Source organism: Octodon degus, unplaced genomic scaffold (genome assembly GCF_000260255.1).
Source record: "Octodon degus isolate 3935 unplaced genomic scaffold, OctDeg1.0 scaffold00065, whole genome shotgun sequence".
Lineage (NCBI taxonomy): Eukaryota > Metazoa > Chordata > Mammalia > Rodentia > Octodontidae > Octodon > Octodon degus.
The window spans coordinates 652,167-679,492 of NW_004524641.1; the positions used below are offsets into that span (position 1 = coordinate 652,167).

A 27,326-nucleotide genomic window follows, 5' to 3' on the forward strand; every position below is an offset into this window, starting at 1 on the left:
TGAGCTTCATCCCCAATCTGTTTTGTTTTTGTTTATTTGTTTTAAAGACAGGATCTCACTAAGTCACTGTGCTGCCCAGCTAGGTACAACTTGTGATCCTCCTCACACTTGGAGTTTCAGAGTGCTTTTTTGTTGTTGTTGTTTTCTTTTGGTACCAGAGATTGAACTCGGGACCTTCCACTCGCCAGGCAGGTGCTTATGCCACAGAGCTATCCCCGCCCTTCAGAGTGTTTTTAAACTAAAAATTTCTAAGCTTTACAAATTCTAAAAGGTTAGACTTCTATGTGCATATTTTTTAAAAAAAATTACCTATTTTCCTAAATTTTCATCTTCTTATTATTTAATATTCAAAATTCTATCAGAATATAGAGCATTCCTTGTCTTCCCCTAGAGGTAATAATGTCGAGACCATAGTTTATGAATTGCATTATCTGTGAGGTTCATGACCGGTTCCTTCCTAGGATCTGGAAGACAGGTTGTGGGCCTGCTTTGCCAGGGTTCATTTCCTTTATCTTGTCTAAGTTGAAAACCTAACACACATAGTGGGTTTACACACATACACACACTTATCATTAAACTGACTCAGGCTTGACTTCCAGTCCATCAGACAAAATAAATACTGTAAAATAAAATTGGTGTTATTTTCTTAGGGGAAACATCAAAGACACACCCATCCTGTCATAGTTGGTCCACTTCTACCTTCTGTAACTAAATTCCTAAGTAAATTGCAATAATGTCACAGAAATTATGACATTAAATAAAAATCATTTTATTGTGCTTTCACGATGTTGGAAAAAGTTACATAAGCATCCTCCCATCAGGCTGTTGGAGGAAATCCTTTTCAGGACACAATCTCTATAATTTATAGTATTTCTCACTCACATGCTGGGCTTGTAGTATTTCTGGATAGAACTAAAAGAGTAATCTTCTGGATTTAACTTTATTGCAACACATTTATATGCATCTTGGTTACTTTTCTCTCATTGCTGGGACAACATACCCATTGTCCAGAATTAAGGAAGAAAAGTTTTACGTAGCTCACAGTTTGTGGAGGTTTCAGTCCATACTCGACTGGTTCCAGGGGAGAGCAGCACATAGCAGAGGGAAGCCATTCACAGTGGTGGAAGACAGCCAAAGCAGCAGGAGCAAAGAGGGAGAAGCAACAAGCAAGCCTCTTTCCCTCCCTTATGTTGTATGTAGGTGACCAACCCCGGGGCGGTGTAGGACTCATACCCGTAATCCCAGGATTGGACCACAAATCAATCAAAAATTCTAGAAGCCTGCCCCACGACTGCATGAGGCTTTGGGGGAGGGGACATCCAGAAACAAACCATAACAATATGCTCAACTTGGCTTTTAAAGGAAATAATTTTCAATTATGGCCTAATATGAAATAAAGTAGAAAACTAGAACAAAGCAGAATTGAACAAATAAAGGGATTTAGACTCAGATCACAGTTGACACAGCCACCCTCAAATAATTGTCTCTCTTCTGCTCTGACCTCCTCACCCCGAAACTGGTAACTTAGGGTATAATTGGATATCTAGGGGCAGAGCTTAGATTGCTGGGAATCATCTAAAATTAATACCCACTCTCAATGATTAAAATGCAATCTGAAACCGACAAGGGACAATGAGACAATGTCTTATGCACTGGAAGCTCCATCAGAGCTATTTTATTTATTTTAAAAAGAACTTTTTAAAAAATCTCTTTCACTATTTCCCAAGTGATTATTAACTACAGCAGCCACATCTTTCAAAGCAATCACACCCATCCTGTCATAGTTGGTCCACTTCTACCTTCTGTAACATAATTCCACCAAAGAATCATGCACCAGAAATGTGAGTAGTAAGAGTTTCAATTAACTAATAGGCTGCACTTAAATATTAACTTGGTGCTCACTAATGATCTCAGCAATTACATAAATGAAATATTTTGCCCACACTGAATTCTTCTGACAAAGTGAATGAATGTATCTGTAGTATTCATTGATTCAAATAGTTGCATCTCAAAGCAGCTGTGACCCCAGAGCTCTATTCCTGTCTTGTACTATTTGATAAGATCCAAATTGGGCCCAAAGAGAATTAATGGTTTAGAGTACACTTTGTTTTCTTCTCAGAGAGTCACTACTTTTCTCTTTGGTAATACAGAAATATTTGGAATCTATGAGTTACTTTATAGGCGTGATCTAAAACCATAAATGCAGAGAGCCATATGCAGAATTCTTATTGCTCACAACCCAGAAGATAGTATTCGGGTTGAACTACAGGTGTGTGGCACACCCTGGAATTATGCATTCTGGCGAGCCTGGCTATGCCGCTGCAATCTGTAATGTTTCACTGGATGTGAGCTAGAAATTAGCAAAGACTTTGTCTTAAACTGTAAAACTCGTAATGGTCATAACTCTATCTGGACTTTGTTTTCAACAGGTTCCAGTAGATGAGGATTGAATGAAGTGAATATCAAAGCCAGGAGTATGTCATTACTGATATTGCAGGACTTACAGTTGCCAATATCAGCAGAAAGACTTACTAGCAATCTTTGGATTAAGTAAGCCTTTCTCTTGGGTGTATCTTCTGTTTCCTGTGTTGTAGCTTTGTCTCTGGGACTGTCTAATCTCATCAATGCAGCAAGTTTACAGAAAAAAAAAAAAAAAGAACTGTAATAGTAAAGATGTAGATCAAAGATTCAAGTAATTGTTTAGCTATTACCCAGTGATATTTTGTATCTTCATGTTTTTACTGTAGTATTTGAAATGTCATACATTTACCTCAAACAATGATTAAGCCTTCAAAGTAGATAGTTTTTCGAATACAGAATCATGGTTGCAGCACAAAATAAAATCTGTAATGTGAATGCGGCATCTTACGGCATAATCATCTATTCAAAATGCCTCCTAATAGAACATTTGATTCTCAACAGAAAAATACTGTTTTCTTTCTAGGGGAGCATCATTTCAAGGTATCACGATATAGCAGCTTTTCCTCCTGTTTTCCTTAAGTCTTTGTGTTCTAGAAAGCTGTTAGGGAGCTATGCCCAGGGGACACTATATAGTTCACAGGATACGATACCCACATGCATGCTATTTCCTGAGCTTGAAATACTCCCCCTCTACACAGCCATTGCGGACTCTCACCCCAGTAACCAGGTGAAGCTCTGAGGCCCCTTTTTCCTGAACCTCCCATGATCTCTTCCGATCTGAAGAGATTTTCCTGTCATAGAATTCCCTTCATTCCTTGGTGTTCTCTGCTTAGCACTCTCCACCTTCTACTTTGGATTACTGTTATGTGCATACCTTTCTTCTCTTGCCAGGACCATTCTTGTGAGTAGAAGGTCTTTCTCTTTAATTATTCTTGATATCTAACACCTGGCCGGTGCCAAATAATTATTTGTACAGTAAATAATCAGGTTTATCTTTGTTAGGTCAGCCTATGTTGACATATGTTTTATATAACATTTTAGTGTATAAGATTTTGAACTAATAGTACTTATCACACAGGCATCTCAGGAGCTTTCATGATATACCTTCTTTAATTGAGGGAATAGTTTTAATTATTTCTTAAAATGTAAAATAATTGGTTTTGTTGGTCCAGAGTCAGGTACCTTCTCCAGGGTGATTGCCTTTGTCCAATCACTTTATGAATTTGGGTTCAGAATCATCTTTCCATACAAAATGAACACATTTGAAAGTCCTGATTGAAGATGCTGGTGATCTCTTTGGAGTAAAAATTAGAAATTAAGTAAGCACTGGAAAGCAGAGTCCAGTGAGTCTTAGAACTTACATTTTTATTTTTCAAGTAATACCTTACCTCATTCTTTATCTTTGTATTTGAACCAGCAGGCAACAGAAATATAGAAGATGTGGGAAGAGAAAGGATTTTAGCAACAAAGGTAATTAATAGAAAAGAAAATTCTGGGATGCTTCATGTAAGCTAGGCAAGCAGCATACCACTGCGATGCATCCCAGCCTTTTAATTTTTTCTTTTTTTTAATTTGGAGATACTGCCTCACTAAGTTATCCAGGGGGCTTACTAACTCTCAATCCTCCTGCCTCGGCCTCTCTAGTAGCTCGGGATTATAGGCATGCGCCATCCTCCCTAGCCCATGCATTCTTCTGCAGCATTCAGGCCAGTGGTTCTGGCAATTCTCTATAGGAATATTTTTTCTTCTCTTTTTGGAGGTGCTGGTGGGGCCTCCCATGTGCAAAGCACACGTTTTCACACTGAGCTACATCCCTAACCCTAACCCTCACAGTTCTTCCCAGATGTGTCTTCAGTCACTTTCAGAACATGGTAGTGCTTTAAGGGAGATGCAGAAGGCAGCTGGCTGCTGCTAGACAACCATGTGTCTGGTTAGTCAGTGGGGGATAAAGCTGGTGGGCATGGCCAACCAAAGCGATACAAGAATGATTGTTGATTAAGCCTAACTCTGTTCGTGGGTTTTCTGGCTCTTCTCCATGCTTCTTTCACTCCTCAATTAAGATTTCCAGATAATGAAGTCAGGTTGACCTCATAGCTATTTATCAGTGTCTCAGTGTCACTTGCCCAGGAGGGAGAAGCTGTTGACACTGCCTCAGATATAGTACGGAGGATAGCAGAGAGCCATCTCTGGGAATATCACAGGAAACTAGAAAGATCTCAAATGCGAGTGAGTGGGACCTGTCGCTCTATCTCTGTTCCACTGTCTTCCACTCTTCTTTCCCCCAGTGACAGTCAGTGGAAGCTAAGCACCCTGTGCCCTTCTCTCTACCAGCAGAACTCAAAGAGAAAACCGATCACAGCCACTGAGAGTTCTTTCCGCCGTCTTGGCATCCGGTGAAGTGTTCACTCAGTTGGAACTTTATCTCAAGCGCTAACTGATGCTGTTAACTTTCGGCAGGGATGCCAGGAAATAGTAAGAGGAAATCACACTCTCTCTTGTACTAGAGAACTACACTGCGTTAGCCAAAAGAACACTAAAGTAACACTGCACCGTTGAATGTACTGGAAGAGATGAGGCTTTGAGAGATGTCCTGGTATCCTATAAAAATTGTTATGTATCTAAAAAGTGGCACTTTCTTAGCTACTCACCAGCTCAGACAGAATGTATTATGCTAATATAATTTTCAAAACTCAAGTAGATATTTTATACTTGTAGAGATTTCTATAGTTTTAAGTTACAAGATATCCCCTCTAATAAAATTACAAGGTTCATTTACTATGGATATTTGTATATATAATGTGTGCACATAAAATTAAACAAGGATATGCATGTGAGCATTTCATATCTATTAAATGCTTCTCTGTCTACCTGTGTGATTTTTATTGTTGTTATTGTTTGGGGGTTTTGGTTTTGTGTTGTTTTGTTGTGACAAGTTCTCACTACATTGTTCTGTCCAGCCTTTAACTCACTCTGTAGCCCAGGCTGGCCTTGAACTCACAGTGTTTCTCTGGCCTCAGTCGGCAGTGTGCTGGGATTGTGTGACTTTTGTGTATAACTTTTGAGGCCCAATTTCTCATTAGGCTAATAACAATAGCCATTTCATAGGATATTATTGCAATTAAATGAATGCCCAAACAGTGCTCACTAATATTCATTCTATGGCTAATTGGGTTTTGTAGCCTCTTGGTAGAATAACGGCTCCATTTAAGCAATGGGCACCAGGATTAATAATAACCAAGAAGTCAATAATAGTATCATACTTAGGAATTCTCATTATATTTATACTCTCTACTCATGCTTTTACTGAAAGAATCACATATTCTCCCTGTTGCCTTACTTTTTTCTCCCGTATTCAACCAAAGCATACATTATAAGTATCCATTGTAGAAATCTTCCCAATTTGAAATTTACATCGGCACACAGGCGCTTGAGGATTTCATTTCAATGTATCTTGCTCCACAGCAGCCTATCAGCTTCATTGGCCAAAAAAAAAAGCACTGATATAAAATGAAGATAAAAATTATCATTACTTTAGAAAGTAATGATAATTTCACTTACATAACTTAGGCAAATACCACATATGTTTTATCTTGTTTTGTTGTTAATCCAGTACATGCTTATAAGTTTTATTTTTTCTGTCTATTCAAGGTGAAATTCAAGTGCACTTGCTTAGATTCTTGTTGCTATTATATACATTAATACCAGGCACCTAAAAATTAAAACCTTGGTTAGGCAGAGGGGGGATTTTCCAAGTGTGGGGAAATTGACATTTTCTAAGTTTGCTATAATTTCTTTTGTCTTTTGTCTTGTTCTTTTTCTCCTTTTGGTCTAGTGTTGATATCACAGCTCTACGTATGTTAAATAAGTTTACTGCTAACTGCTTTGACTCCAGTATCATGTCTGACATAGGACCCCTACTTCCTTTGGGCACATGTTAAGTAATTCTTGGAACTGGAATCTTCAAAATGATGCATGAAATACATGTAGATATCTCTAAAATGCAGCGTCATTTCTACTTAGCATGTTCTCTTGTCATACCAGTTGGTCTCAGAGCAGACCTCAGAGAAAATGAGATGCAAGGCAGAAAGGGTTTTCGCCAAAAGAAAACATTTCCAGAAGGTCATCTCTCCATGGCCTGCATGCTTGGGCAGGTCACTCAAGGCAGCTGCTGCCGGACAAATGTCTGGAAACTACCCTTAATAGGCAGGGGAGGGCAGGCACTGATGACAAAGTGCACCTTTACCACCATCTTGCCGTAATTCTGTTGTCCAATCATGTAACGTCTGGTGTTGTACGGAAGGGTCCAGTATGCTAAAACTGCTCAGATGCTGCTCTACACTGCAGTGGATGCCAAACGACCTAGTCAAGTGCTGAGTTGTAAACGTCTGTGGTGCCTATGACTGAATGTATTTCTTCCTGCATGATCATCCATTGTGATGTTTTTTTATGTAGCCAAAAAATGAGCCTGATTTGTTCTCCTTTGTAGAGCCAGGCCGAGGCCCACTACAAAGGAAGTAAACATGCCAAGAAGGTCAAAGCACTAGAGGCAACGAAAAGTAAACCCAAAATGGTTCCCTCCAAGGACAGCGCAAAGGCTAACCCCAGCTGCTCCACCACTCCAATCACAGGCAACAGCTCTGACAAATCAGGTCAATGACACTTTTTGTTCTTTACGTTCTTTGTTTCCTCCCTGTTCCCCTCCCAAGCCCTGTTCTCCTGACCTCAATCCCTGCATGTTACCCTCCATGGTTTGTTTTTGTAATATTAATACGTTTCCTGCATGAGAAGGGTTCTACGTTTGCACAGAATCTAAGCATTTGATATGTTGCCATTCCATGTTGTGAAATATACACATTAAAGTCGATATGTGTATAAATATGTATATATAAGTATATATGCATGAAAATAAATGGTGGCTATTTGGTCACAATGTGTTTAAACAAAAATTGGGAAAAAGACCTGAAATGCTAAGTTACTATTCTTTCCTGCACTTTCTCTGTTTAGTGTGTACTGCAGACTTCTTCGTTGAAGGAATTCTTAAAGTTGTTCATAATAGATGTTCTTATATGCTCTTTCCCTAGCAAAGGAAGGTTGAGGGGCAAAAGAACGAAGTTTTCTGTGCAAGTAATATTAATAAATGTATAAAATAATTAAAAGATTTGATTTTTTAAAAAAATCTTTATAGGGCTTCTCTCAAAGTTACAAATGAACTCAAAGATTTTAAGGGAACTATTTATAAAGTAGGCACTTATTATATAGAATTATGAATTGATTAACAGAGCTTTATATGTAAACAGAAATGAGCTACTAACAGAGTGACCTTCTGGTTTGTTTTTTTTTTTTTTTCTTTTTTGAGGTAGTGGGCATTCACACTAACCTATGTTATCGGTCACTCTTCACTTTTTATTGTGAGACGTGCTCTCACTGAGCTGCTCAGGTTATAATGAGAGTGTTGGGATTACAGTCTTGTGCCACCACGCCCCGCCTGGAAGGGACTCTTCAGAAAGCATCTCCATTTCTTTGGATGTAGACTCTCTAATATTTCTGAGTAGGTTCATTCAATGAAACAGAAAAAAGAATAAGCCTCTTGGCTGTTTGGTTGGCTCACCTCTGCTCACCATGGCCCACGCTTCTTTCAGTGCCTAATTCAGAGGCACTGTCTAGTCGAGGACAAGGGCACATGTCTGCTTTTCTTGCGATGCTTTCTGGGGACCTCCCTGTTGTAGGAAGCACTCCCACGCTTCTGATTATCTTCTGCTCCTCCCAATCCATGTAGCATTTGAAGAGGATGCTTGCAGGCACTTCCACATAGCTTTGCAGAACCTGGGAGAAGACATAACCATTACTGTAGAAGGAATGTTCAGAAATCTGTGCAGAGGCATGAGGGGAAAGGGCTACTATTGAGAGGGTCCTGCAGGTACTGATTTCAGAAGTACTGCAGCCTGGAAGGAATGAGTGGGCAAATTTTGTAGCAAGGATTGTTTTTTTTTAGTCTCTATGTGATAGAATCACTAAATCATGTTAGCTGATGAACAGATAGTAAATAATAGATTATTACATTAGCCCTTCACATATACATGCACATATATTCCTACAAATCTTTAACCCACAGACGGATATTAGTGTCATAGATTGTCTTCATTTGAACGAAATTGCGAATCATGGTAAGGTAAACATTGAAGCAGTTGTTTGCTAAATGTTATGTACTGTTTGGAAGAGCAGGATTCCTAATCACTTGCCTGCCTACCTGCCTGCCTGGCTGGCTGGCTTCATTTTCTACAGAATATTGGTGCTTCTATGAAATAATGCTCCACCTAAAGGATTTTTTTGTACTAGGAATCGAATTCAGGACCTCATGCTTGCCAGGCACCACAGGTGGTGTACTGCTGAGATGGATCCAGAGCACCATATTTGATGACCTGAATTGTATTATTTACCTCCAACAGAACTTAAAAATAAAAGTATAAAATAATTGAGAATGGTGCCGCGCCATTCTTTTGGCTTACTTTGTGGCTTGACCTTAACTGAACAGTTGGAAGATACTAAAGACATTCCCGAATGTGTGCCATGTCTCACTTAAGTTATTTTACTATTTGTGCACTGGGTTTGCTCGAGGGATAGTAGTAAAAGTAATGGGCAGATAAAGAACTATGAAAAGGATCAAAGTTTAAGGCATTGAATCAAAGGAAGAGCAGCATGGAAATGAAAACTCCAAATAAAGGAGCCTGGGCTAACTTTGCAGCATCCTTTTTTTTTTTTTTTTTTTTTACAGCAAATATTACAGGTTTTCAGCATCCTTTAGACCAACAAGGTACCCAGTGATTATACACTAAAGTCAAATTTGATGAAATGAAGCTTTTCTCCTAACGTTCAAATGCTAATAGGTGTGAAGCAAAGGGATTTCATCAGTTATGTTTGCCTAGAGAGCAACCCACTGGTGCCTACCAGGGTCAGTGGCAACAGAGATTTAAACAAGCATAGAGAAGTAAAACCTAGAACTCTGAGGATGAGAGCAGCGAGAACTCCAGCATCTCTTCAGCACTGTGTGCGATCTGGAGTCTTGCCATCTCTGCCACTCCCTACCCATCTCCCACAGGACCTGTGGTCCAACACTGTTGCCCTCACTCACTATGAGATGGACCCTATTTGGACTAGATACACTGGAAATCATTTCTATTTTTGGAGGTACATCATCTTCCATATTACCTCAAAATCTGTATAATTCATTTCATCGCAATGTTATACAAGTTTTATATGTTTCCCTATGTTTTATGTAAGTATTAATGGTAAAAAAATTTTTGATATATTCTATTATATCCACAAAAGGAACATTAAAGTTGTTTATGGGATATTCAAGTTGAATAGGTAGAAGCCTTGCTCAGATGGGAATCTAGGCCTAAACAATGCAGTGTGTAACTACCTATTTCTAAATCCAAGAAAAGCTCCTACCACTCTGTCAATGTTACAGACTTTTGTTGGAATTGGCTTTAAACAAAACCAATTTTAGGAAGTATAAGAAGTAAAGCCATGTTGTTATATGTTGAGCTGTAGGGGACTCAGGTCAATAATTTCTGACAATGCTAGTCAAGCAGAAGACCCAATACTATTATGCATTACCTAACTCTTTTAGAATATTTTGCTGAGTTAACACGCCTGTAATATTCAAGTGACAGAACTAAACAAAAAAGGGGATATGTAAATGAATGTCCATTTTGTATCTGTGTATTCAAAGTGGTTAGGATAGATATATAGTTACATTCTCTTAATGAATAGAGGGATTTGTTCTAATATAGGATATCATGTCTGCGTCTTGTACAACAAATAACCACTAGAAAGACATTATGCAATGTGTTAATTATTGAAACTGTCCTACCAATTTGATTTGAAACTTTCTCATTGCTATTTGTCTCTCAATAAAATTATGGAAAAAAATAAAAATAAATGTACATCAGAAGAAAAAAAGAAAAAAGACAATTCTAGAAAAACAGAGGGCACAACACCAGTCCTCTGTGAAGAGCCTGTGTGAAATGTGGCAATGAAGTGGTGTGAAGAGGCATGACTGCCCTGCCATCGAATGAGTGAGGTGCTTCAGTGCAGATGGTGTCGCCTCCAAGGAGTCAGCCAGCAATTAGCTAGCAGTCACCGTGAAAATGCACGGATACCTAGCGAATCTCATGGCACTGAAATGCCCTAGCATCTGACTTTTTCTTTTGAATAGAGAGCTCCTAAAGGTGAGCTTCGATAGAGTCTATGATTCCTAGGATTTTGAATGAAAGTGAAACATTGCTCTGTGTCGAAGATACCAGATTTCAAATATCCAAGGATGCACCACATCCATAGGATTCACTAATTCAATTTCCAGTCTCATATCATAGCCTCAAAGCTTAGCACGGGAGTCTTGTTGAATGACAGCAGGCTTTGAGAAGAGTATTCTGGGAGAGCCCATCCGGGGGTTCACTGAGCACCACTCAAGGTGAGGTCTGATTTCAGAGTGTCTGGCAAGGAGCCCGCGGCCCCGAGGTGACCTCTCAGAGCTGCTTGAGAGCTCACATTACTTATTCCAAGATGCAATCTAGCGGTCGTCCAAGAGCCAGGGAAGCCTTCTTCCCTACTATTTTGACACTTGAGACAACCATTTCTCTCTTTTATGTCACATTTGGAGACATAATTTGGCTCATGATACGTCTGGATCTCTGCAATACAGAGAGACTTGTCATAATGCAACGAACCTATCTGAGGCTTCCGGGCTGTCGTGGCCAGCTTTCGGGCTTGTTTGTTTGTGCTCTCTCAGGTCAGTAAGCAAAATGGGTTTAAACTCCGATAACAGAAATATCTTTTAGTGTAAGGAATTGCAGCCATGTGATATTTTAAATACTTTTATTAAGGATAGACTAATAAAAATAGCTGTCCTATTCACTTTTTAGAAGTTGGGGTCACAAAGTAATAGCTTTACAACCTCCTGGGATCTGCCCCGACTTTTAATGATGCATCAGGAGGAACTTGAAGCAGGGAAGAAATGTGCTTTGGGAGAATTGGGGCCAAAACACAGCAAGCATTAGGCAGCTGCAGGAAGAGACTAGAACATAGTGGCCAGACGCTGTCCCCAAATTCCTCCCAGGAGTCCAAGTGTCATAATTCCATACAACAGTATACATCCCTGGGATAATATGCACCATACATCAAATTGAAGACTCTTTTGTGACAGCATTTAACAACTCACAACAGGTTCAAAAAACACAGAGCCTTTGAAAAACTCTATTTCTCCCATATAACAAACTATTTTTTTTAATTTTTTTTATTTATTTATTTATTTATTTATTTGTGTGTGTGTGTGTGTGTGTGCACGCACGTGCTCATGTGTGGCCAGCTCAGCCCACCAGGGGGCGGGGCTGGCTGGCATGTGGTGCTGGGGGATCGAACCGCGGTCCCTGTGCTTTGCTTAGCTTGGCTTGTTCTAAGTAGGTGCTTTAGACCACTGAGCCATCTCACCAGCCCTATAACAAACTATTGTGATAGTCAACCTGATAGCAAACTACTGGGCCAGGCAAGCTAACATTCCATGTGTCTTGCCCTGTTACTGCATTTTTAAAATATGAACTAGGAAGCATGATGGAAAAAAATACCTTTCTAGCTTAAAGTACATAAAGCTATTGGAGCTGAACAGCTTTTAGTCAATTGCTTTCTAAGCATATGAAAGCATAGGAAATGTTTTACAATACCACCGATATATTTGTAAAGGCAATTAAGAGCAAATACAATGGGATGAACATGTTGTACTTGAAATGTCACCGTAGGAGCATCTTGAGCGTGTTCACTTTACAAGCTGTGCATACATGTATGTTTTCATTTGATCCTTTCTACAACATTGTGATGGGCAGGGCTGAAATTAGTATCCATCTTTTATTCATGCAAAAAATGATCTCCGCTTATTCCCTGTGCATGCAGTTATTATCTATACCAGGGATGGCAAACTTTTTAGACATGAGTGCCCGAGCTGTAATCTAAAACCCACTTATATATCAAAAGTGCTCCATTGCAATTAAACCTCAATATTGAGGTTGTAGTTTAGAAACAACTCTATGTTACATCTTTTGTCTTAAGAGAAAAACACAACAACATGCATGCCATAGGCTTGCTACCACTGTTCTGTCCCATGGCACAGAATGTCTGTATATTTTGCCAGGTCCTGGAGTACAGCAATGAGCAGAAAGATATTTTCATGTCCCCAAAGGGCTTTCCAAGCTAATGGGAGTTTCTTTATTTTTTTTCTTACCATGTTGGATATTTGGGGTAAAAAGATTGCTATATAGTCACCACATTTAAGCTGCTCCCAGGAACAGGGGTGAAAATCCTGGGTCTTAGAAAAATTAAACAGCTTGTGAAAGACTGTACAACTCAGATCAGGATTCCATCAGAAATGGACAGAAATTCAGGGATCCTGTTCCCTGCCTACTCCATTATTCCTGATACTTCTAAAGTTCTCTGACTTTAGAGGAATAAATGCGAGTACTCCAGCAGGACAACTTGGGCCCACTACATGACTTTGTTTTGCAGTTATTGAGTAGGACCATGTAGTACTTTCAAATAGCTTGCTAACTTGCAGACTGTTGCTGTTTTTGATGGGTTCTGTAGCAGTTAAGGACCAATGAGGCTTTGTTTTACTGATAAAGTTTAAGCTCCTGGGCAGTATATAATCTGTGATATTTAACTTTAATAGAACAAAGATGTGTCTGGAAGTTACAAAGTTTTTCAAGGGTAAATTTGAATAAAAGCACTCATTTTGGATAAATAGAAAAATGAAAAGCATTTTCAAAGCTCCAGCCTCCAACTGTAGATTTACACATCTATAGACAAATATGTTCACAGGAATAGAGGTTAGCATCGAGAAAGGACATGGCCAATGTGATACAAGCCTTGCCCTGCCTCCGACAGGGTACAATTCGGTTGGCTTGGGCACTGCCCACACTTCAAGTAGCATTTTTGAACCATTTCATCTAAAAGATTCCCACCAAGAGCAGGAAGATCGTTTTGTTTACCCCACTCCTGTGACCAACTGCAGAGCCTAAGATCTCAGTGTTAGAAAAGAGCAGACAAGGGGGGAAAGGGGACAGACTGCCTCGAGCAACTCATTTTAGTTTTCAGCCTGTTGTGCTTCTGCATGATGGCTGTTGCTCAAGTGTGAACCTCAAACTGTTATCAACTGGTAGATCAGGGTCGTTTCCCTAGAAAGGCTCTAGTTCGGCTTTTTGTGGTCACCATATTGCCTTATGAAAGTGTATTTTCAATTGTGTCAAATAATTTTTCTTCTAAAGATAAAAACAGAAGCCTTTGTCTCATCATCTTTATAGGTTCCCTTGTCTGTGCTCATGGTTTTTATGTAGTCTTACCAATGGTGCAATGTTTCCCAAATGACAATGTCTCTTTTCCATGGACTGTCACAGGACTTCATCAATTAGCCAGCAAGATCTCTGAAACTACCCGCTCCTCTGTATCCTCTGCCTACCATCAGGACCTTGTGCTGTTGAGAAGAAGAAAATGATAGTTTTTTGCTTTCACAGCAACTGTCATTTATAACAAGCACCATCATAAATTTGGCATACATCTATCCAAACAAGAAGGCCAAGATTTAGCATCCCTCATAAAATAATAGATTAACTATATTTATGGCAAACATCTTAAGTCTGAAGTTCTAAGGTACAATCATGTAGCACATAAATAAGCCCCATCTGTCTAAAAAGAACAGACCATTATACAAAAGCACACATTTTCATGAGATACGCATACATCATACAGACTTTCAAAGTCAGTTTCAAAGATAAAATATTTGCCTCCATCTTTGCCCATGCACCTTGTATTTGACAACAGCATCCTGTCGGGGGAGGCTGAAGATTCTTTGTTAAGTGCTTTTCATTGCCTAGAAACTAACTTCTGAAGCTTCTAGTGCTGGGAATAGTGAGCATTTACTGTTTGTTTCTCTACTTTTAAAAGCTGTTTATAGTGTTCTTCTAAGCAAAGTGATCAAAAAGTTGAAGCTGACTTATGATTTACTAAGGATGTGTTATCTTCCTGTTTACTGGGTATATGTTATAAAGCACTCTAAAAAGCAAAACTTGGCTATCTCTTTGCTAAATCTATCACTATTAAAACCTTTTTCTCTTCAGACAAAACTATCTACTTTTAACTGGTATTCCTCTTATTTGATGATGTCCATTTATAATCTTTCTGCCCTGAAAGAATATTGGACTGTAAAAGAACTCTGTATGTACATTGAATAATTTTATAAATATAGAACTATAAATGCCCTTGGGATTTCCACAAAGGTTATAACTTATATTTTAGTAGCATTCCACTTATTTGCTTCAGAAAGGTTAGGTCCACAGTGACATATTTTTCTGATAAGGTTGGATGATGGAGCAGAGTTGTACAGTAAATACGTACAATGCTCTGTGCAGAGCACAGAGGCTAAGAATGTGTGGTGCAGGGATTCTGAGACTATTCCAATGATGCAGGGCTGGGGAGATAGCTCAGTAGAATAAGCACTTACCTGGCAAGTGTGGGGTCCTGGGTTCAATCCCCAGTACCGGAAAAAAAAAAAAGATAGATTGGAGGGTCAAAACAAAAAAATCTGGAGCCTCTTCCACAGTTTGATTCCCAGCTCCAGAAGCTGTATCAGACCTGCCCTAATGGCAGCCTGAAATAGCAACAACAACAAAAAATCCTTCCCAATTCTGATGATGCTTACAGTCTGGTGCTACATGGTGTTAAACGGACAGTATTGACACTGAACTTTCTTTTCTGGAAAAACTTCTAAAGTATATTTTTCTATATTCCTTTCTCTGAAACCCACGTTTATTTTTATGAGCACTGGGCATAATACTGTGCAGGAATAGATTGGGATTCTTATTTTATAGACCAGTAGAGTGTAAAAGAAGTGGCTACCATGTTGTACAGCACACCTCTAGTCTTTTTTGTTCTTCTGACTAGCTATGCCTTCAGAGAAGGTAATAAGTTTTCTGAGCCTTTCTTTATCTTGGTCTCCAAAGCAGAAATAATACCCTCCTTACATCGCAACCAAGTGATATGAATCAAATAAAATGAATGTAAAGGAGATTTGCAAAATGTAAATTAGACTAGGAACACACCTGTTACTGATGTTCTTACATATTTTTTGTGTGTGGTCCTGGGAATTGAGCCCAGGACCTTCATTCATACTGAGCTATATCCCCAGCCCCTTTTTTTATTATTCTGAGACAGGATCTCAGTAAGTTTCCCAGACTCAACTCCCACTTGGAATCCTCCTGCCTCAGTCTCCCATGGAGCTGTGATTACAAGCCTGGATCACCACGCCTATCCATACAAATCATCATCATCATCATCATCATGATGTCTTCCTGCAGTGTCTTAGTTGACCTGTCCCTCCTTGCTGCTGTCAGTGAGAGATAGCAGCTGCCCCTTGTAATGGTCAGCCATCATTGTTTTCTATCACGCTGAACCTAATATACCATACCATTTCTAGAAAAATAGGTCTATACCTATAGATTTACATGCAAAAAAATCATTTTAACAGCATCAGATGATTCATTTCAACTGTAAACCTGACTAGATTTAAGGAATCCCTAGAGAACTGATGACGTGTTACTGCTGAGTAGTCTTCAGAGATGTTTCCAGAGGAGATTGTCATGGGAGGCTATTGAGGAAGACCTATCCTCAGCATAAGCAGACGCTTTCCAAAAGACAAGGGGCCCAAACTGAACAAAAATAAGGGTGAGAAAAGGATTTCCTCACTCTCTTTTCTGGAGCTGGAGCACTCACCACCTGCTGCCCTGGGGTATCAGAGCTCTAGGTTTTCTAGTCTTGGGACTGTAGGACTTACACCAGAAGCCCTTCTTGTTTCTTGGGCATTTGGCCTTACTCTGAGAATTATAATGAGTTCTCTGGTTCTGAAATCTTAGACTTCGGCTGAATCATGTTACTGGTGACTCTGAATCAGATTGCTGGTGGCCTATCATGGAACTTATCAGCCTCCCTAATCACATGGGTTAATTCCCTAATAAATCTCTATCTACCTATCTGTTTATCTATCTACCTCCTATTGGTTCTGCCTCTCTGAAGAACACTGACAAATACAGTTTTTGATGCTGAGAAGTAGGGGTGTTGTCATAAAAAAAAATAGCTCCAAGTGTGGAAGCAGTTTTGGAACTGGATAACGTGTAAAGGCTAGAACAATTTAGAGATGCAGCCTAAAAGCCTATATTTTCATGAGTGATGTGCATTCAGATAAAATCTCAGAGAGAAATGGGGAATGAGGTATTAGAAATGAGGGTAAATACCATGTTGTGATACAGTTGTGGACTTGTACCAAGTTCTAGGACCTTCTGGAATGTGGAACTTAAAAGCAATGAACTGAGTTGGCTGGCAGAAGAAGCTAAGCAGCAGGGCCTTCCAACCACTGTGTGGACACCCTTAACCCCACACAGTGCTGTGTGGATGCAAACATAGAATTTGAATTTCAAAGGAAAGTAGAGCAGATTTGGAAAATTTGCAACTTTGCCATGTAAACCGAAAATGTGTATTTAGAAGAGATAACTGAAGGTTAGGCCCAGAGGCTATTTGCTAAAAGAGACTCATCTGGGTGAAGGGAGTCAGGCGTTTTCATCAAGCCAATGGGAAAAAGATCCAAGAGACACCTTAGAGCTTTTCAGTGATGACCTTCCAGGCATGGCCAGAGCCATAGGAGGGCAGGATGGATTCAGGAAACAGCAAAGGACCCTGCATGGGCTTGCTCCCCAGAGCCACCTCAGGTGTCAGTGTCTGCATTTCAGCACAGTTTTCTTTGCCTCCCAGCCAAGGCTCCAGTCGGCTTGATGACCACCCTGGAGGGCACTCAGGGTGGGCCTGGTGGCAGCCACACAGTGCTAAGTTGAAAGACAAGCAAATTGCAACAGCTGTGTGAAAATAGCACCGCTACCCAGGCTGAAAAGGATGCTGAGGACTGCCTAAGAACTCAGAAATAACCTTCTTTCAGAAGAGCCACACAGCAGATTTCTAGCGGAGCAATGGGAGTAGCACCACTCTCAAGACCCTGAGCTACAGAGCTAACAGCATACAATCCCAGGTTGGGAGAGCCTCAGGCAGGAGACTCTAGCCTGTGAGAACTGCTTCCTATAAGCTGAGCTGTGATAGCTGGCCCAAGCCACACCCCTGGTGTACATAGGAGTTGGGTTCTTGGAAAAGGATTGCTCTGGAGCTTAAGAAGTTAGTGCTATCTGGCCTGTTGAGTCTTGGACTTCCTTGGGGCCTATTACAACTTTCTTTTTGCCTTTTTCTTCCTTTTGGGAGGGAAATGTCTATCTTGCATTTTAGAGATAGAAAATTTATTTTTATTTCATAAGCCCATAGGTCTACACCTGTAAGAGAATTCCCTATAAGGGAATTTGCCCTCAGATAAAATCATGCCTTGCATCTCATTCATATATGATTTCTATGACAAGTTTGGACTTTAGACTTGTGAGTTAATGCTGGAATAAGTTAAGACTTTTGAGGCAACTGGAAGAGAATGATGTATTTTGTATGTGAAAAGGGCATGGATTATGGGGGACCATAATTAAAATACCATGGCTTGAATATCTCTTCTAAAACTCAAATTGAAATTTAATAGTAATAGTGGGAGAGAAATTAACTTAAGAGTTAATTAAGTCATAAGGGCTCAGCTTTTGTGAATGGATGTATGTTGTTAATCACAAAAAATGGGTTAGCAATCACAAAAGTGAGTTCCTGATTTTTTTTTAAAAAGAGATGAGTTCAGCCCATTGTACATTCTCCATATGAGAATATGCTTGCTTGCCCTTCAACGATGTAATGATGCAGCACAAAAGCCCTCACCACATGCAGAACCCTACTATTGGACTTCCAAAACTCCTAAAACACAACAACTAAACTTTGTTGTTTAGTAAATGACAGGGCCTCTGCTATTCTCTCATAGCAACAAAGAACAAGCTCAAACACAGCAATACTGATACTGGTTACCATATGAATGAGTGATCATTCTATGCTTGATACTATGCTTAATGTGTAATGTCCACTACCTTACTTAATGGTTACCACAGTCTGAGGACTACTGGAAAGTGAGACCTAAGGAAGGGAAATATTGGTCCAGGCTGATTCAGATAAACAGTTTTCAATCCAATGTCATCCAGAGTCTCCATCAATTCCACTATCATGTGTGCTGTCTTTGGTTGGTGAGTGGACTTCATTTTTGTGCTTTATGAAGACTGAGATTTTTTTCTTTTTTGCTGAGTGACTTTTCCAGAAGATTGAATGCCAAAAAAGTATATTTTTCCGCTCTTTTTACCACTGGTTTTGTTTTTAAAAATAAAACAGATTATGAATGTACTTGCATACAAATGGATTAAGCAAAATATGATCCAAGAGCCATTCACCTAATCTGCATCCGTGGCACACACAGTGAAGAGTATAGGCCTATTCCTAGGATAGCACCACCTCACTGACCTCAAATAACCTTGACCAACCTTACGAAGCTCTGTTTCCTCATCCACATGATGAGAGTGTTAACACCTCCCTCCTGGCATTGTTTCAGGACTGATGAGCTAATAAATGTAAGGCGTTTGGCTCCATGCTTATCGTGGAGCAGACATTCTATAAATGGCAGCCATTAAAAGCATCCATTTATTCAACAAAATTTCCAGGCCTTGTCCTTACTTTGACTCCACCATCATTTCATGCTACACTGGTATGCACAACAGTGACCTACAGTTACATCCCTCCTTATAATCTTGTTTTATTACCCCATAGTAATTATGTGCACTTGTGTTTTCCTTCCACCACATTAAGACTTGATGAGCTTGACTTAGGGAACTTGAGACATTTAAAATTGTGGAAGAACCCTTTTGGTCTTCCTTGCAATTTTAGGTAATGCAGGCAATGACTTTCCACTTATCCTCCCACTGGTTTGTATCTCATCTGTTATGTCCTCTGTGACTCCAGGTACTCTATTCTGTACACAGTAGTCAGGTAGTTAGCACATGTTATATGAGGGTCATTAAGTGAAATGTGATGCGAGAAACCCTGGAACTTTCCATGGAATGTGGATGGCACAAAGAGACCCTGGTTAGCTTTTTTTCCCCCTTTATTGCACACAATAAATGCCTAGCTTACAGGTTGAAAGGCTGCTCTATGTAGCTATAGTACTGGACATGGAAGAAATTCAGCTCATCTCCACCTAGTCAGAAAAAAATTTGAGCTTGGCTACTCAGACTGAAGCATAAAGGGAAAGAGGATGTTCTCAACAAGAAATGTGCCCCTACCTGAGAAATCCCTGCTGGCATTTATGTCAGTAACAGAGGAGAAACTTTTCAGCCCATATATTTCATTCCCAGATTTGTATAAACACTTTTCTTAGTGTATGATTAGAGGGGTGGTTTGTGTAGGATATTCATTATTTGTCTCTAGACAACATGTGCTTTGTTTTTGTTCGTTTTTACTGAGGATTGAACCAAGGCTCTTGCATGTGGGAGGCAAGTGCTCTACACACTAAGCTACTTTCTGGCCCAAAAGAATGTCTCTACATATTTTTGAAACCCCACTGAATTCTCAACATCATGCTAGACATTGTGTATATGACAATGAATTAGACAGACTTAAAAATCACACAAGTATATTCTCCTAATGAATAGGTATTGAACAGGAGATGACAAGCTTGATGAAAGAAAAGAAAGAAATCTAATCTGGGCTAAGGAAGGCTGCACAGGGTACTTAATGTCTCTGCCTAGTGAGTGAGAAAAATTTAGCCAGGGAAACAGGAGTGTTGGTTTGGGGGGTGAAGAAGAGGAATATTATCACCAAAGGAATCAGTACTTCATAGGACACAGAAGTGAACACCTCCTCTTATGGGTTGTGTTTAGATGTCTCCCTGGATTATGAGCTGCTACATTTTAGAGGTGACTGGATCTATGGTATGTCCATATGGATTATGGGCCATGGATTGATTTAGCATGGTTCTAGGCATGGGTAATTGGAGGCCCTACTTTGGGTGTGGGTAGATGGCACCAACCAATAGGCTGGTATCTTGGATGGAATATAAAGGGAAAGGAAGGCTTCCTGCCTGCTCTGCTATAGACTATTTCTTTCTGGCATGGCCCTTTGCCATGCTGCCCTCGCTTAGAGCTAGCTAACTCTGGACTGTGAGCTAAAATAAGCCTTTTCTCTTTTACCTTGTGGGTATTGTGTGGCTTGTCCCAGCAATAAGAAAATAACTAAGACCTTCCCCACTTGAACAAAGCAATGACAGGACACTGAGGACAATGAATGATTGAAATGATAGGTAAGGCAGGATGAACTAATGAACATGACACAGGAATTATTAACCTCTTTTGGTGCCACAGGTTCTTGTGACTGTCTAGTAAAACCTATTTGTAGAATGATGTTCTTAAATTCTAAAAGTGGAAAGTATATTTTATAAAGAAAATCAAATCCATTGAAATATAGCTGTCAATTTTTGTTATAATATAATCTCGTAATAACGCACTAGAGCAGATCTAGCAGTGATTTGACATCTCCTATGATTTTCAAGTAGTGATGAGCTTACCAGTATTCAAGCATTTGATAACAACTCTGAATGTTTAACAACACTATTTGTGGTGAGGATAAAGTTACAGCTACTGTTAAGTCTGTTGTAGTTTGTTGAATGCAACAATTATGATTCAAGAAAATGCAATATTTCACTTAGAAGTACATAAAAATATAGGTACATTTTTGCTATCCAAGGTCATGGATAACTTAAATTTCTGTTCCTTGGAAATCACAGATGCTAGCTTAAGTAACTCTATAAAATGGGAAAGAACATTTTTTTTCTCTATTTCTGTTGTGCTCTTACTATGTAATGATAACTTCTGATGTCTCGGTGTGGCTTACCTATCACAAGTACAGGAATGATGGGAAAGAAACTCTTAGTCATATATTGTGATTATAGTGTGACACTCGCAAAACAATTTGATGTCACATCTCTTTTGTGCTGAATTATGGAATAGTCACACCTTCATAGTCCTCAGTCTTCATATAGTGATATTGCTGTGTCATGTAGTTCTCCATTCCTATAACAAATTCCTGAGAAGGTCAACTTATAAAGAGAAAAGTTACTTTTGGCCCACCATTTTGGGGTTTTGATGCATGGCCCAGTGTCCCTGTTTATTTGGGGCCTGGGGCAAGGCAACATCATGCCAGGAATAGATGGCAGGAGAAAACTGTTCCCTTCCTGTCTGAGGAGCAGAAGGGGAGAAGAAAAAGGGTATAAGATCCTATTATCCTCCTCAAGGATCTACTGGACCATCAGTGACCTGAAGACTTCCCACTTCATCTCTTAAAGGCTCTACCACTCCCAACTGCACCAAGCTGGAGACCACGACTTGGGCACATAGGCCTGTAGGGAGCATTCCAAACCTAACTTATACTACAGATATAGATATAGATATAGACATCTGTATAATTTCAGAGACAGAACATGTTAAGAGACTCTAGGTAGACCCACTTTGGAGGCCCAGGCCTTTTAAATTAAAAGTGACTTTCTATGATCAGAAAACTTGCTTCTGCAACCTATAGGTCTTAAATATAAAACTGGCCTTGAGAACTTCATAATGCAGAAGATTGAATTTAGGGACAAAAGCTAGCTTAGAAATGTGAAAGTATTATAGGCTTTTAACGGCATATTTTCAAAGCACTGCTAACTTTCCTATGCCATGACAATCCAGCCCCAGAATGCCTGCCTAATCTCCTGAGAGCAGACAAGGCCTAGTTAGGTCCAGAAAGAAGACTGAAAGCCTGGTCCTTGTCTGCCTGGAGCAGACTCAGGCAGCGAGCTTGTTTCCCAGCAGTAATTTTTGCTGCCCTGGCAACAGAAAGGCAGACTCAGTTTCCTCTGTCGTTCTCAGGCTGACCTTCCCATTGTCCATGTGCACCTCACCCTCCTGGGCCATCAGAACTAAGCCCTTCACTGATCTCTGTATCTTAGAGGAAGGAGGCCAGGGGGAGCTGAATCCAGGGGTTCTGCTTGAACCTTTTGAATCTATGTGTCCTCTGAAACAGGGCCATTCACTTGGAAGAAAAAGACTCTGGTCCTCATTCCACCTAGAAAATTAGTTTTTAATCTTCTTCCTGGCTTTTGACTCTCTACTGGACCTACTCCCTGAGTGACTTGATTGGAGTGATATGAGTTACTTATTCTATTTTCAATAATAAAGCTGCCTCAGAAATAACTATTTCACATCTCTTGGTGAAAAATCAGAAAGGGGCACTTTTTCAACCTAAAGAAGTTGAAATATGATTTCTCTATTGTATAAGTCAAATGGCTGGAAAAGTACACAAAATAGGAGAAAGCTATTCATTAGATTCAAACTCTAGCAAACAAGCCCTCGTTTGTGTTCACTCAGAAAAGCTGACAAGCTCACTAATAGGAGTGCCAGTTCACTGCTACAGACAGCGTGGGCTGCTAGCTTTCAACAGGAGATAGCTGGCAATGCCGCTGTTGTATCTGAGTGTGAGCCTGCTATCTTCTGCTGCTGAACAGAGTGGTACTTACGCACAGTAGGAGCTGTTAGTGCACAGTAGAAGTTGTTGGCACGCAGTGCTCGGACGAGGAGGGCAATGACTGGCACGTCACTGAACCACAGACCTGCTGCAGATGAAGGCTGATGCTCAGGCCCTGACTGACACAGGCTTTCAACCAGGAATGGTAGCAGCCTCCTAAGTCAGGGTGGTGTCCTGGAAGAAAATAATTGGAAGGAGGGAGTCCAGTGTGGGGTTGGGGTACAACTGACAAGAGCACTCACCTCGCTTTCATGAGTACTAAATTATTTTACATAAGTGGACTCTTGTTTCTGCTTTTGTTTCTTTCTGGAAGGACATATGGATTTGGATTCAGTAAAGACCCACTTTAATTTATGGATTATTTTCCCAACTTTCAGAATTAGTCTTAAGGCTAAGATATGAAAATCAGATATAAACATACTTAATTAGGAATTAGTAAGCTTCACTGTGATCAATGACATTTGAAGAGATAGGGCGCGTGGAAGGCAACTGGAGGCATGGTAATGTGGCCTTGGATGGGAGGGGCTTGATATATCAGGTCAGTGCGATATCTTAGTGCTCTGAGAATTTTTAAAACTGGCTTTAATTTCCCTATTTGTCCTTGGCTATCTAGTTGGGGGATTATGTTTAGGTATCCTGCTTCTTTTTCCAATCTGCAGAGAAGTACAAATGTATGGAAAACTCCTTACACTCAGAGGTGGTCCAGCAGTTCACCTTTGAGTGGGGGATAAAATCAGATGCTTCCTGGCAAGAAGTCCTGTAACAAAGCGAGTAAGCTAAGGAATAGGGGTTGTGAGACCAACTGCACTCTGCTGTGTAATCACTGGGCACATGAAATTAGATCCAATTAAAGTACAGCACCTAGTTGCTGAATAGCTAAATAAGGGACTAAAGGACTTGCAGTGTACAAGGTCAGATTTGGCTTACTAGTGTCAAATTATATGCCTGAAGAATTTGAGTCAGTTTTTAGGTAGCACCCTGACTAAGACACAAAGCCATCATAATGACACCTTTAACAGTGGACATGTAGTACATAAAAGGATGTGAAAATTAAATAATGGCCTACCGTGTAGGAATCCCCTCTACGTTCTTGTCTCGGTCCAAGAAGTCAATATTTGTAATTCCAAAGATATGTTATTGGAATCCCACCAACTTAATTCCAACCTACCACTCCCAGTGCAACCCACGGCGAAAGTAAGACACTAAAACATATTTATAATTATTGGGGAGCCATTGGGCCCTAAGTCCAGCCATGAAGATGGCTTTCCGGAGCAAAGAGAGCGACCCAGGGCCTCACCTGAGGTTTTATTCAGCTGAGAAGGAGGCATGGCTTGAGGAAGAGAATTGTGGGAAGTAGGTGATTACTGTGAACTGGGCTAGGTGGGTGGTCTCCATTTACTTCTGTCATATGCAGAAAGAATAATTTACATTATGCTATTGAGATAGTGTCTAGTGTTTCAGAGGTCTGGTGCTTCCGCTCTGATGTGTAATCTTTCAAGCCTTCAGAAGCCATAGCCTCTAGCTCGAGGCTCAATCCCAACCGACAGCATGAAGCACTGGCTCTTCATCCTGTCTCAACCCGGCTCATACTGGACAGCAACAGGTTTGGGTTATCAGGGAAACACGCATGCCGCCTTCAAAAATTACCACCAGCACCTCGGCTAGACCAATATACATTGCTTAAGGCTAATTGAAAGGATAAAAAGAAGTCCTAGCCAGCTCTGCACATATCAAAACAAGGAAATAGGGTCAGGCTCAGCCAAAGTGGAGACAATCGCTCTTATTTGAATGAGAGCTGCTCAGGTGGTCCTCCACAGTACCATATAGAACTCACAATTTCTTCAAGTACATTATGGCATAAATATATCAACCATGCAACTATTGAAAATTCAGATGAATACAGTATGAGATGACTTAATAGGACTACACAAAATATTGCAGAGATGGGTTTTGGATTAGAAATCTAAAATGAATCTCCAAACAGAACAGCTATAGTTTTATGGGAAAACTTGCTAGAAAACAGGGTGCTAGTTCAGTGGCAAAGAGGACTGGCTATGCTGTGTTAATGTCTTTTTACATGTACTCTAGAATTGCAGGCAGAGTATGTGGTTTAGCCATAACTGTCAGCTGCATTGTTTACCTGTAAGTCTGTTTACAAGTTATGAAGAAGGAGATGAACCCACAGATTTGTTCAAACTACTGGCCTAGCACAAAGGGATGGAATAGCTGTTTTGGCTCTGTCCTAGAATTCTAGAACATCTCAAAGAGACTTCTTTTTTTCCAGTGCTAGAGATCAAACCCAGGGCCTCACACATGTGAGGCAAGCCTGCTACCACTGCATCACATCCCTTGGCTCTTAGGAAGATCCATTCTGGAGACAGCTTTTTCAACTTCAGCTGACATTAAATATTTATTACAAATGCATAACCTAGGGGCTGGGGAGATGGTTCAATAGAATAAGCACTGGCCTGGCAAGTGCAAGGGCCTGAGTTCAATTCCTGGTTCCTCCAAAAAAAAGAAAAGAAAAAAAGAAATGCATAACTTGGTAATACTGACACAAATATGTTATATAATCAGGAGATCAGTGTACATAAGTGAATAAACTTTTCTGTCCAAATATACATTTGTTTTCATAGTTATGATCCAGATAGTACCAATAAATATTTTTATTTTTTACTTGTACCATAGTGTACTGGCTTGAAGTAGACATTCCCTGGTTCCACGGACTCACTGTCCATCTCTGGTCATCTATAAAAGATGAATTTAGACAGAATCCCAATTTCTCTGTTCTTGGAATAATTTTTAAGTGCAAATTAATGATTATAGATAAAGTATGATCATAAAATTATTATATGAAGAGGATTACAGAACATAGAATTAAAAAAGGAAAGAGGACATGAGCTTAAAGATTAGATGTACCAAGATCAATAGAGAACTTTATGGTAGTTCAGAGAGACTAGGTGAGGGTCTGAAACAAGACAATAGCATATAGTTGATGTTGACTAAATGTCTTCTAGATGAAAGGATGCTAGAAAAGATATTTAGAAAATAGTATCAATAAGCTTTGGTTGTTAAATGTCTTGGATCAGAGAGAAAAGTCAAGAGTCATTGCTGATGGCTCTACTATATTAGTTATATGGAGACTCCTGTGTGGAGCAGCTCACTCTGGTTAGTGTCAGGCATGTAGAATTTGAAAACCCATAAAGTATCTGGAAATAGCTCACCTAGAGAAGTGATGGCAAACCTTTTAGAGCTCTCGGGCGATAATAAACAGCCTGCCATGACTCATATACCATAGGTTCACCAGGCCTGAAATAGAGACTGTGGAGATAAAAGGGTCTTAAGCCATAAAGATGGTGGAGAGTTTAATCTGTGAATCTAGGGATCTAGGTTAATATGGTGGAGAGAGTCAACAAAGTGAATTAGATCATGTAGCCCAAGTTGCCAACTCTCAAGCAGGCGAAGAACAGGAACTAGTGAAAGGTCTAGAATGAGCTACTATAAAGGCCACAGAAAAGCTGGGCAAAGGAAGTGTTGTGGACATCAGTGGGCAAAGTTTCAGGAAAATAAATGTGTGCCCATTGCAAAAGAAGACTACAGAGACAGCACTGGTGGGATGGTAGGAGGGTAAGGATGGCAGAGAGGAGGCAGAAAGAGCTACTTCACAGGACCACCTCAGGCTCAGCACTGGAGAGAGGGCAGATGGGAAAGAGCTCCAGGAGAGAACCAAGTGAAAAAAAACATGGCTGCCTCTCAATTTTCTACACAGAGAAAAAACACAGTACAAAATAAAGTAGTTAAAGCTAAAGGAAGGGGAGAAGTGATTTAAAAGATTCCAAATGAAAACATAGACCTTTTCCTCAGAGATGAAAGGAAGTATGGCATGAGAGACAAATTTATTCCACTTCTTGAAGATATAGGAGACTAAACATTCGCTGATGAACAGTTGGAGTAGAGGCAGTAAATTGAAGAAGGAGAAAGCTTCCGGGAGAAAGCTAAGTAATGTGTACATTTTCTACATGTAATGGCTTTTCTCCATTTGTTTGACTTATTAACCTCTTTTCCAGAGGTAGCATTTTTCACTGTGTTTTAACTATGTTCCTGATTTAAATTAATCTATAAGATGGTAGAATTTTAACATAATTGTGTTAAAATTATAATCTTATCTCATTGCCAAGAAAGCTATTCTTTAAAAAAATCTTTCAAATGGTGAATTTGGATTATCACTAAGTGTTTTGAGATCTTTCTACACATAACCTTTCAGGAAAACATCTCATAAATAAAACAAAGCAAACTGACTGTTATAT

At 39.8% G+C, this 27,326-nt stretch overlaps 1 protein-coding gene across 1 annotated transcript in view; it reads left to right on the plus strand.

Moving 5' to 3' along the window:
- Znf385b (zinc finger protein 385B) overlaps positions 1-27,326 on the plus strand; it is a 405,545-nt gene that overhangs the window by 357,643 nt on the left and 20,576 nt on the right. Inside the window, exons 8-9 of the mRNA XM_023719177.1 lie at positions 3,839-3,891; positions 6,908-7,070. Coding sequence (XP_023574945.1) covers positions 3,839-3,891; positions 6,908-7,070 — 216 coding nt within the window. The remainder of the gene's footprint in view (positions 1-3,838; positions 3,892-6,907; positions 7,071-27,326) is intronic.